Here is a 13,273-nt window from a genome sequence, read left to right on the forward strand (position 1 = left end):
GGAAAGAGGACAGAATGCTGAAGGTATTTTAGTAAATATTAATTGTACCTTTTTAAAATCTGTTATGCATCTCAGATGAACCTCTTGGCCAACACAAACTATAATGAATTGCTTGCTTGCTCCACAGAAGTGTTTTTAATGCTTAATAGCTCATCAAAAGATAATATCTTCGGTTAGGCAGTAATACTATGATTAGGTGCTTCCCAGGTACTTAAACACCAATTCAGACAGGTCTTGAAGTGAGTGGCTTGTCTCCTTTATGAAGTATATGAATTTTCCACTTAATTTTCTGGTCTCACTGGAAGTCCATCTTTGTCTGTCTTGCCCATATCTGTGAATTCTACTTAGCACTAAGCAAACATAACCTTTCCTGTTAGCATACCAATCTTCCCACTAAAGCTTATACTAACAGTTCAGTACCTTCTTATTGAGCACAGCAAATTGCTTGCCTTTTTCTTCTTTCATTTAAAATGCACATAATTTTGATCAGGATTTCATAAAGTTTTGATAGCAAAAAATACTACCTGTAATAGGAAGCATTTGACAGTTTGTCTTCAAGTAATGAAACCTAGTTTGGTAACTGAATGAAAGGAGTGTACCATTTGTGCTTCTTGGAAGGCAGTCATCAAATCCAGTATCCATTGTGATTTTACAGGATTTTTTTTTAACTTAGTAAAAGCTTTAATGTTTTATGTTGCATCTGCACATTTTCTAAAGGAAAGACTGAAGTGTTTAGAGCAAAGGTGAAGAGAAATGTTGTTCTGATCTAGAAGGTGACAGTGACAAAACAGATTTGCCCCTCATTTTTTCCCATTTCTCCCAATAGTATCTAGTTTTCTGGATATGTTTCAATGCCTGTTGTTAATAGATTAGATCAGAATGTTGTGGTTCTAGTCCCAGTTCAGCTGAGTTGATCCCATTGTGTGGAGTGCATTTGGAGTGAGACTCGGAAAGAGCACCAAGTGTCTTCAGCTTTAGTCTGCACTGAGGCAGCATCCAGTCAGAATTGTGTCGTGTTTACAAACACTTCAGTGTCTGCAAGGAGATGTATCCTTTGTCCAAATAAAAGAATCACAGGTTGGCAGAGAGCTTAAAGATCATCTAGTTCCAACTCCCCTGCCATGGACAGGAATAGGCAAAACTTATTTTTTCTTTATTTCCTAAGCAGAGACAAGGTGTAAATTAGTAGTTGTAAAATGGTTTCAAGAATGAGCTCCTACTGACTTGTTTTTTTCAGGAGGTGGGGAGGAATTTAAAAAGACTGAAGCTACCAAAGTCTCAGTGCCAAGCCAGCCTAATTTACTTTTGCTGGTTTGTCTTTGTTGCTTTACTTATTACTACACTCTTAATATTTGAAAGCGAAAAAGCCCTGCTGATCTTTTCCAAATAGCTATTTTTTGAAGATTATCTGATTATTCATTACATTATCTTATTTTATTTTTTTACATTTAAGTTTTCCTAATGGGTTCCAGGAGGAAGAAAAGGGCTGAAGTTTGAAGTGTTGTGTGCTGTATCAGGGGATATAAACAGAGCTCTTAACTCCAGTGGAGTTTAGAGAAAGGAGAGAAATGCTTGACAGGCCCTTAAGAGCAGTACTTTACCAGCAGCTGGAAGATGGAGGGCTTTTAGAAAATTTTAAAATGTTTTTTAAATAAAATTTGATCTGTATTGTTCATCACCATGTTCTAGCCAAAGTATATCTTTATGACTGTGATATAAACCTTGGAAAGAAAAGTAGTTTTAATGGAAAAGGTTGACAGTCTCTTAACTTAGAGTAGCACTGGCCATTAGAGTTTGTGTGCACACTTGTGTGTGGGTGGAGAGTTTGATAGTGACAGATACTGGACATTATTTCTCTGAAAGGCTGACCTTGAAAAATCATAGCATCAACAGAGGATCCACAGCTCTAAAAGCTGTAAAATGTCAAACACCATGTACCTTATGACACACTGATGTACAAGATTGCAAGATCTTATCCCTACAATTTCTGAAGCAGTTTCTGTTAGAACAGAAGCAATTTTGAGAAATTGTGTGAGACAGAGAGGTAGAAATTTTGGTGCCAAAGAAAGCTAATACAGGTAATTAGCCAAGTGTTTAAGTTGTTAGCTTTTTACCTTGCTATTGCAAAGACTCTGTTTTCAGAATTGAGTGAGGATTTTGCCAATTTTTTTAATCCTCCCTGACTACATCTTGAGAACATTCAGGCACCAAGCAGGACATTATTTTATACATTCATTGTAATATTTAGGAACATGCTTTTTAAAGTCTTTGCCTTAATTCTGCTAAATGTGATGAGGGGCCTTTGTTTTTTTTCCAAAATACGTCCCTGTATTTCAGTAGAAATTGTTTGGGATAGAACATGTCTCTTTACTAGATGATTTTAGTAGGAGATTACTCAGAAATTAAGATTCAGTATGGGATTAAAGTAGGTTTTCACAGGTAATGTACTTCATTTTAGGAAAGCCACAGAGTGCTTCAAACTGAATTTTGGAAGTATTTGAGGTAGGCAACTTTTCATCTAAAAAGCAGAAGCAGTTGTTCTTACATATCTTACATGGTCCAGCTGAGGGATATTTATCAAAATAGTAAGTAGTTAATTCTCTGAAGGACGAAAGCCTATTTACTGTTAGGAAAAAGAAAATTCTGGATGAGAGAAATATGGATTTAAGGCTTTCTAGATTAATATGTGGAGCAGCGGCCAGAAAATGAGTGAAAAGCCCAGGCTAGGAGAGAAGTCCAGCCGGTCTCCAGCCAATAGGGCACTGCCCAGACTCGAAGTCCAGGCCCTGTGCCCAAGCGATGTTAGGCTTGAGGGCAGTCGGACGCAGGTGAAAATACTCCAAAGCTGCAGGCGTGGAAGAAAGGGCGACTCAGATCTTCGTGGGGAAGAAGGTTTTATTGGAAGGGATAGTGCCAGGTTGGGGAGCTGAAGTCTGAGCCCTGAGGCAGGGAAATGCCTCAGGTTTTATAGGGAATGGGTGGAGCCAGGAACAACAAATCAGAAGAGGGGTACAAAAGATACATTGAAGACTGACAACCATAAACAGCCAATGGGAGATGGTTGCGGGTGGGGCCTTGGCCCCTGAGCCAATCACCCAACACCCCGGCCAGAAGCTTCTGGAAAAAGGGGCAGGGGTGCCGGGTGATGGGCAGGCGGCCAGGGGAGGGAGACAAACAGGATACATTGGGGGAACTATGGAAACGTGGGAGGGGCACTGTAATTGACAAGAACTGGAACTTGGGCAGAACCACTAACACATCAACAGGGGGAAAACTGAACAAACATCGAACAAACCACAACAAATATGAAATAGGATTTCAGGACATAACCTCTGTAGGAAACTAAAAACATCTTTCTTCTACTGTAAAAGGATGGGCCAAGCTAAGGACTAATAAGAGCTACTTGTTTTTTTGGAAAATTTACCCAGACCAAATTTTTATGTGTTTATATATAAGTATATGTATGACTTATACAACTACAGATATACATATACACACAGAGCTATAAAAAATACATGTGTGTATATACATGGTATCTTTATTTGTGAATATTTACACACACAGCTGCACACTTAAACACTGCCAATGAGAGATTTAAGGCTTTTTCTAAGACCCTGCTTTAGAAGATAAGCCCTGAGGGAAGAAAGAAAGTGTGTTCAGCTCTTCTGATAGAGTCTGGGGTCTTTTGCTTGGCTTTCAGAGCCTTCCTGATGCCAACAGTGTTACATGGGTTCTCCTCTGTTAAGCTGATATCAAGAGATGCAGACTCAGGGGAACCAATTGTATTAGTTTAGGCTAATTCTGATTTAGCAACATCTTGAGCACTGCTGATGAAAACTAAGAAGATTAAAGTCCACATAATCTGGGGATCTTTATGTAAGTGAAGTTCAAATTACCATAAGCTCTTCAAATCATTGATCTGAGGATCAGTAAGAAGGGAAGAATGACTTAAACAAGCTCAAGCTGCAAATCCATGTCTTTGGGACCCCTTTCTTTTTCTTTTCTTTTTTCGTTTCCTTTTTCCTCTCCTTTCCCTTTTTTCCTAATTTTTTTTATAAAACACTATAAGAATTCTTTAGTAAGGGAAAATCAGTTTTGTTCTAGCTTCTTAGGGAAAAGGAGCTTTCAAAGGATCTGCACAACTGTGTCTCTTAGTCAGTTAACATGTGGTTACATTGGATTGATGGAGGCTATTAAATGCTGAAAGCCACTGATTGATTATTTTAATGCTAGCATACTATTTCAATAAAGACTGCTTTTGAAATAGAAATCTGCCTTAATGGCATTACCATTTTACTGACTCTGGATATTGTAGCTTCTAATTCTTTGTATCAATTAGAAATGAGGGAGTAGATTTGTGGTGCTCAGTGGATATGTCCAGATATATAAGAAACAAGCCAGCAGGACCAAAGTACGAAGTACTGTTGAGTTGCACAAGTTTTCAGTGTATTTAATATTTACAGAGTTGTAACATGGTTTCTGTGGATTTTCTGACCTTATGGTGGCAGTAATTCTACTAAAGTTGTGTCCTTTTCTCTGTTACCATTCACGGCTCCATTGCAGTGCTCAGGGATTTGAGGTGACCTCACTATGGGATGGTACTTCAGTGCACATCTGCACCACTGATATCCTCCAGAATGGAGTGGAACCATCCAGTATACCTGTAGTGGCAACCAAACCATGCCAGGGAATCAGTGGGAAGAGTGGTAACGGGGTTGGTTTGAGCCACTTCAGAAGTGTTTTGAAACTGACTTGCAGTGCTCAGAACATTTTCAGATGTGGTTTTGTTGAAGTAGGAACTTAGCCTGAGCGTATGGGAGGTGAATTTAGAGCTCTGGCCATAGCCATGTATTTAATAGTGGCCAAATTGCCTTTCTGAAATACTCTATGTTGATATTATTATGTAGTTAATGTAGTTACTTACAGGAGATACATTGCTTTGGTCATTAAAATAGACCTTTTGAGGCTTTTTTCCAAGGGCTTAACAAGTTTGTCATAGATAATATTTGGCAGTGAAATGTTTTTATGAAAATAAATGCATGTTAGGAAGGTCGAGGTGTCTGGCCATCTGTAAGGAGCTCCTGCACTGCCAGTCAAGGAACCAGCCCTACTGCAACTTCAGAGGCTGAGATGCCTTACTAATAAAGTGAAACTTCTAATTTAGGAAGAATTGGGTTGTTTTGTGTTTTTTTCCCTTTCTAAATGTTTATTGCTGCTTTGAGATGAACTGCAGTGGATTACTGTAATAATAATATAACAGACCACCTAGATTCTGTTAATAGTGAACTTGATGGAATACCTTTTCTGGAATGAAGCTTAAATGAGCTTCTTTTTTTCTGCAGCAAGTAGAATGAGTTGTATCAGAGAGTGCAGAGTTTTTCTGTCACAGATCAGTTCAAGTACCTCTGAACTACCAGAAAGGACTGTTTAATCTGAATGGTCTCTGTGTACCATCAAACTCTGAGTCACCATTTTCAAGAAACAGTTGAGTCAGATTTTAAACTCTTAAGACTGTGAGTGGTAATATGTTATTACAGTGCTCTTCATACTTTAGTGCAAGATTCTGTGTTTGAAAAGATGGTAGTTTTGTGTGTTGAGCAGTGTGGTAGCAATGTGAAACCCACTGAAGTAACTGAAAATATTGTCTTTGTTTGAAATTCAGAATTGCTATATTTCCAGTACATTTATAGCTTATACATAAACAATGTATCTCTTCCAGAAGGGAGGATAGTTTTCCAAGAATACCACTCATTTTCTCCTAAAAGGAGAGCAGGGCACGGCTGCTGATACCAGGGTCTTCTCTCTGATGATGGGCAGTAAAAGACTCCTCCTGGGAGACAGTACATGTTAAATTGATCCTTTCTCAGGGCTGGGATGGGACCCACATAGAATGCCTGTAGAGGAATATGAGGAAACTGCAGTGGGACTTACGAAGTGAATGTACAGAATATTATAAGGAATAATCCATCTTCTAGTCTGCAGGTGCTGGGTGGGGAAGAAAGAGAACCTTGTTGTTTCATCTTAATTTAAATAATGTGCTTTTCTGGATACATATATCTTATCCAAGTGTAGATTCCAATAGTTTGAATAGGCTTCTTTTATAAACCTTTAAAAGTGGTCTATGTTATGATACTTCAGTTTCATAAGTTGTTTTTTCTTTGTGTGATTTACACCTGGGTCTGGTTTAAAGGCTGTAAAACAGCAGTGGTTTAATATCCTTCAATCAAAAGCAACTTTACCATCCACCTCATTTTTTATTTTAAAGGATGCAAGATATTCCACTCAAAGATGTTTCAGTGAATTTTAAAATTAAAACAGACTAATTTTTGTTGTTTTATGAGTCTTGAAGAGCCTGAAATTTTAGTTCCATTGGCCAACATGAGGATCTGTCTGTGTGTGTGATCTCTGTGGTACATTGCTTGATCAAACATATTTTTTTTTACTGCATATTACATAGCTTTCAAAATATAATAATGAACCATCCATAAAAGATATAGTATCCTAATTTCCAGGTTTTTTTAGTATGATAGTGGGAGTTGTCTTAAGAAATTGCATGAATCTGGTTTTGTCTGTAGATCCTATGAAACCAAAGCTAAGGGAAATCTTATGTGGGACAATGTCCTTTGTCCTTCCAAACTATGGCAGAATCAGTTTTGTGTTGCATAAAAATTCAAATGGAATGGAAAACTGGAACAATATTTTAAATGAATAATAATTGTGATTTTCTTCACTGCTTATGTGCTTGCATCTTAATTTGTACTGAGTTAATTTAGTATGACTCTCTTCATCATGGGAAAAATTATTAGATTACTTGTTCTGATATTAAAGGAAGATAGTGTGTAAGCAGGAAAATAATGGTCTTTGATTACCTTTAAAGTCCATCAAAATCTTTCTGTGTCTTTAATGGATTCTCACCCAAAACTTACTGGTTCTTTTGTTTCATGTTCTGCTTATATAGCTTTAGTTGTAACTAAACCTAAGAGTGAGTGCAGATTAATTAAATTCCATATTCCATTTTATACAATAGCAGGTTCATCTTGTGTCACTGGGCCAGCCCAGAAGGGAGTGTTTTATTTTTTTTTCAGTTTTCTTTTCTTTCTGAGTTCTATGTAAAGCACATGGAAGATTGTGATTTGATTTAGCTTCTGAAAGTGCATGACAGATTCATTTTTTTGTAAAGCTCAACTGAAATATAATAGACCTGTAGAAGTTTTGCCCATAGGGTGTTTTGTTTTAAGAAAATTACTTTCTTTTGTAGGGCATGAGCTAGAACATGGTTTTAATTCCTGTAGAATATGGTCCTTTTATAGATGTGTATTTTATTGCTAGCGCCATATGGCTACAAGTATGTTATAAAGGCCGTTCACAGTAGTGGGCTCGAAAAGCAAATGTATGTCTTTAAGCTCAGAGGAATTACCACCCCCAAATTATTAGTTCTTTTTCATATTTTAGTGTTGACCTTTCTGTTTTCTCTCACAAGGAATCTATCCTTGAAGCTGTCGAAGGAGGTGGAGCAAGGAGAAGCCAGGTACCCCCGTGTCAGCCAGCTGGCTGGCAGCCCATCTGTGGAGTGGCCATTCCCTGGGCCCGAAGAAGGTGGAGGCATTGAGTCTCTGCCCTTCAGACTGATGCTCCAAGACTGCACGGCTGTCAAGACATTGCTTCTGAAAATGAAGAGGGTTCTTCAAGAGGTAATCACCCACTTATTTGTTAGATTAATATATTTCGGCATTAATGAACTAAGCAGCAGAAAAGGGTCAGTAAAGTTTATGGACTTAATGTATTTTAATATGTCTTGAATACATGGAATTGATGCTGAAGTATAAACAGTCATGCCTCAACATGGTGAAGGTCAGAAAGTTTATACTTGAGCAGAATTTAAATGATCCTGCCGTCTTGGTGTCCATAATGTAAAGCTTTTTATTAATTTTTGCTAAAAAGGGGACAGGGGAGGCCAACTGCTTCTGGTCAAAATACATTTTATTGTTTTCTTTCAGCATTTTAGAGCTTTTCAGTTTTCTTGCTACAGTTGTTTTCCATTATGAAGTCACATGGAATTAATTTAGAGGAGAAATGCGGAGGAAACAAAAAAAATCTTTTAAGTAACAATACTAGACTTAGTACTCTAACTCAGCCAGCTTGAGTTTGTAAATGATGGCTGAAATCAGATTTTTTAGGCCATTCACTGGGCCGCTCTGAACAATTTCAAGAGTCCTGGTTTGTCTCGTCCTGTTATATTCTCCTGCTTTCCCTATGGACTGCTGGTGTTGCTTTGAAACTTTTCTGTTTGTCTTTAGAATTTTAGAGAAATTAAATTATTTGTTTTTTTTTTTTAATACTTTCCAGCTGTGGAGCCTTTACTCTGGTATATGCTGTGAACTTTCATCTTCATTGTTAGAGAATTGCAGTTTGCATTTTGTTTTGATCTTCAAGAAGGTGGTTTTTTTGTTTGTTTGTTTCTGTCTATGTAGTTCATATAATTACAGAATAATTTATGTGCAGAGGGCTCTCTGGAGGTCTACCTTCTCTACTCAAAGCAAGGCCAACTCAGGAGAGGTTGCTCAAATCCTTGTCCACTTAAACTTTTGGTGCCTTAATGGGGTCTCCATATCATCTCTGGGTAACCATTCCAATATGTGACTACATCATTGTTAACTTTTTTCCTGAAGATGAAAACAGAATTTATCCTGTTGAAGCTTCATATAAAAAAGACTGAAAATAAATTGGGGGGTTTTACTGCTCACTTCTAGGTCATCTGTATCTAATTGAACTGTTGTCCTATCTGAAAAGATTTGTCAAAGGTTTAGCCATGGCAGTTTGCAAATAGTCCTCCTAAACAGCATGGTTTTTGCTCATTGGCAAGCCCCAGGCTTTCCAGTTTCACTAGGAGCTTGATCTGTACTGTATGGATCCATAATCCCCTTTTGAGTTACTGAATCCAGAATTGAAATAATTAATTCCCCATTAGTTGATTTTTTTATAGAATGTGAGTGTATATAGAGTGAATTTAAAGGATTTGTAACTTCATTTTATCTGGAAGTAAATAAGACTTATGAAATTATATGACATAGCAGTTCTAACATTCAGGTGGTGATATAGGCAGCCTTTTTAGTGTGAATATTTCTGTAATGCTCAGAAAAGGTCATTCTTACCATGATGATAAGTGTAAGAATTTTAGTTTTAAGTTAAGAGTTCCATCGAACTTGTGTACGAATCTAGTGTTATTTTCTGTTTGGAAATATGCTGTACCTTTCAGTACTTCATCTTTAAAAACATTTACCAGGTGATGTCCACAAAAGGAATATAAGGTATTTCATGTGACTCAGTGGAATTTCATGCCCACTTACTAATACCTCCTTATGTAACTCATTGATCTTATTTTTTTCATCCTAATCATTCAGTGTTTTACTTGTTTGTTCCTTTGTACTTTATAATTTTCATCTCCCCAACTGGCTATAGCACAGTGTGTCTCTGTAGTTTTCTTTTTGTCTTGCCCTATGAAATCAAAATGGCTCTTTTCCTAAACCTACTTTAGGATATCCATATGTGCTGTAATTTACCTTGAAAGAAAGAACCTGAGTTGCCGCTTTGAACAAGCAAGGACATGACCCTGAAATATGTTAGAAATTTATATTTAAATGACGCAACTTGATTATCTTCAAATATTCAGACATTTATATGTTTATGTCACTTTTAAATTATTAGTGAAAGATTACAGGAAAATATAATCCCATAAAATTGAAATATTGTGTAGAGGAATCTGATAAATAAGTCATCTGAGCATGCTTAGCAAACAGTTTCCATGGAGAAGATCCCTTACTTCCATTGCAACTAGGTGTAATTTTTTCAACCAGGAATCACTTCTGCCCCAGCCGATATTATAATCAAACTCAAAACAGTACAGAACAAAAGACATAAAAGAAAAATTCTTTCCTTACTGTGAAATGCTCAGGCATTTTTAGATGTAGAAAAGCATAGTCTCTGGCAGTCTTTTATAGAATTGAAATATTCTATACTTGCAAGAGTGTAAAATAAGATTATATATTTATAAAATAATCAGATGTCACATGTTTTCATCCACTTTAAAAATATAAAAAATGTACAAATGTCATGGGGAAAATTATATGGGTTACCACAAAAAAAAAAAGTTGCACTATTTCTATTTTATAGCTGATATTACCCATAGAAGAAGGAGTTACGGTAGTGTATACCTCTTTATTGAAAAATAACATGCTAATTGAGTTAAAATATTAGCCCTGTTATTCAATGTAATCCTTCTTCTTAAGCACTGAGCGCTGCTTCTAAGGAATTATTTAATTATGATCTGCCAAAATGTAATTCTGGCTAGTAAAATATACATTTTGCTGCAGTTGCTTGTAATTGAAGAATCTGAATGGGAAAACAGCACACAATATATGCTGTACTGTGCTGCAGACATACAGGCTTGTTATTAGTCTTTTCTTGAAAAGGGAAATTGAAGACATGGCAGTAACTTTCAAGATTGAGAATGTTATTTAGTAAAAAGGCTAATGAATGATCGTTCAATTAAGAGAATTAATTACCATTTCACTTTCAGTGAGAAAGCCTTGAAAATGTGTACTAGTAATTCTTTATGGGTTGGGCCATGCAAGGCTCAAAGGCAGGTTGTTACCCAGGGTTTTGGGAACCTCATTAAACTAAGCTGGATAGTCTGAGGGGCCCTGGCATGTGAGGAAACTCAGTGATTTTCCAAGTGCTCCGTAAGATCTCTCTCAATCTTGTCTGAAACTTTTTCTCATGGATGTTCCATTTCTGACAGACAAATCTCCGATAAATTGTGTAACCAAGGCCTGTGGGATGCATAATTTAATGAAAAAGTACTACCAGAGAATTACCCATATTACTCAGCATGGGCAGCTGGATAAAAGCCACTTCAGCACAGCGAACAGTGCAAGCTGTTTTGCAGCCTGTCCATGATTTTGTGGTTTCCCTTTTCTCTCCAGATCTAGTATGATTATTTTGACTGTTTGGTTTTTGGTTTTTTTATTTTCTCAAAGTCTTTCAAGTACTGAACGTTTTGTCAGTAGTAACTCCTTTCATTTGAAAGAGAAGACAAGAAAATAGGAATTGGATGGATGAAATTGGGAGCTTTATCCAGTCCTAAGAAATTGATTCTTTACCTTCTGACTTGAGATAGGTCTCTCTGCACTGAATGTTTATTCAGTTATTCTCTGTCTTTTTTTTTCTCCCCCATTTTGAGGGGAAAGTATAGAACAATTGATGTTCTATACTTGCTGTGTTTTATAATATTTCTGGCAACCGATTGATTGTGTTTGGCCAATGGGCTTCTGAAAACTAGACTACAGCTTCTTTCTCACTCATTGCTATCAGCAATAATGAATATATAACGACTCTTAACCAAGCAATATGTTGGCTTTCCTGTACTCTTCCAGATGAGAATGAAATTATTTCCATCTGTTAACTTTTTTTATGGCTTGAGTTATAGCTGGCTTAGGCAGTGTTGAAGTCTGGCTAATGGAGGGGACATTTAAGGGCTTTGCCTTTTTAAAAATCTTTGGTCAAACACTTCAGGCAGATACATATGAGCAAAACTTGTATGGCTTTGGCTTTGTGCCTAGCAATAGAAGGTCTTTATGCTGAAATAAACAGAATGGAAAAGTACAGTTGTATTGGGAAGGAATCCATGTCATCAGTGATAATGGGGTTTTGTTCAAACTTTAGTTGTTGAGCTTGTAGATTAATTTTACTGAGTGCCATAATAAGAAGAAAATCTTTAGGCTTGTAGAAAGGTCATATTTTCCATGTATTCTTTATGAAATATGTAGTTTATCAGCTGCATAATTCTACTTTTAGGTATTTTTAAGGGTCTGTCAGAAGTGACCTTACTGGTTGCTTATCTAGAAGACTAAGATATTTTGTCTATATGTTTGTGTAATTTGGAATATAAATTATTCAGCCCATGCTTTTTTTCCTTTGGAGCTCTGCAAAACACCATGCAGGATATGGAGTTTTAGCTAATTGCTACAATTAGCAATAGGACTAAGTCACTTTGGACATATATTGCATACTGTGTTTTACTAATTAATCATTTATTTTACTGAGGGAAATTGCAGTTGCCTGTGGCTGTCATTAAAAGTTAATGTGTCCGATACAGTGTCTTTAGATTACACTTGTAAAAAAAACCCCTCAAAAAAAGGGAAATGTGGAAAATTATGTCAAAATTGCTCTGAGAAAGGGCCATTAGTGTTGCCTGAGATTAGTGGGGCAGAGTGATACCACTCAGGCTGCAATTAGTCTGTCAGATATCACTGACTGCATTACTTCTCCCCATGCGTCTTTCACCTCATCAGTAAAATAAGCATAATTAGAGGCCCCTTTTATACTGCACTTGCAATCCACTGATGGAAAGTACTGAGAGCAAGCTAATTGCTGTTTGCTAATTGCTGGTCAATATGGAATTGGCCTTAAACTATTTTTTTTAGAGACATTAAAGCATTTCCTTCAGTCCTCTATGAATTGTATTATATTTGCTAATACTGTGTTAGCCATGCTAGGAACTAATTGCAAGTCGAATACACTATAAAATACTGCAGATTTTCTTCCTTTAAGTAACTTTGTAATTAACCACTGTAGCATTGCTGCTTTATTCAAGAACTCTGCATCTAATGCAGACCCTTTTATCAAGTAATTCATGCTGGAAATTTGTAGTTCCTTCATTTCATGGTATGTTGACACTGCATCTACTCATAAATTTAAATAAATACTGATGAAAGTGTACTAGATTTAGTAATAGAATTCAAATTTATCATGTTAAATTGGCTTTTTCACTTGGGAATATACATTGGCATACCCATGCCCAGCTGGTTGCAAAGACACACAGAACACCCCATACTTGTACTTCAGGTGTTGTTTTTTTTTTCTAGAAGTGTATCTCAGATTAGTAGAGAATATTTGGAACAAGTGGATATTATCAGATATTCACTTTGGCAGTGAAGATGTTTTATTCCAAAATTATCCATGATAAGGTATTTAATAACGATGAACAAACCCAGTGTCAGTTATTTAGTTACACACTTTCAAGGTACAGGAACAATTATGTCTGTTCTATGTGATGGCTCTTAAGCAGATCTGGCACCAAGCTGACAGGCCTGTAGATTCTGGGAGCCTCCTTCCAGCCTTTTTTGTAGAAGGGCATCACATTGGCTGACCTTCAAGCAATTGGGACCACCCTTGCGAGCCAGGACACGGGGGTAAATGATTGAAAATGGGTCAG

The 13,273-nt window shown here is 36.8% G+C and overlaps 1 protein-coding gene across 1 annotated transcript in view; it reads left to right on the forward strand.

Annotated features, from left to right (window-relative positions):
• Positions 1-13,273, forward strand: part of CCSER1 (coiled-coil serine rich protein 1) — a 544,953-nt gene that overhangs the window by 178,429 nt on the left and 353,251 nt on the right. The window contains exon 5 of the mRNA XM_066548974.1: positions 7,481-7,691. Coding sequence (XP_066405071.1) covers positions 7,481-7,691 — 211 coding nt within the window. The remainder of the gene's footprint in view (positions 1-7,480; positions 7,692-13,273) is intronic.

This window comes from Molothrus aeneus, chromosome 4, assembly GCF_037042795.1.
Source record: "Molothrus aeneus isolate 106 chromosome 4, BPBGC_Maene_1.0, whole genome shotgun sequence".
Lineage (NCBI taxonomy): Eukaryota > Metazoa > Chordata > Aves > Passeriformes > Icteridae > Molothrus > Molothrus aeneus.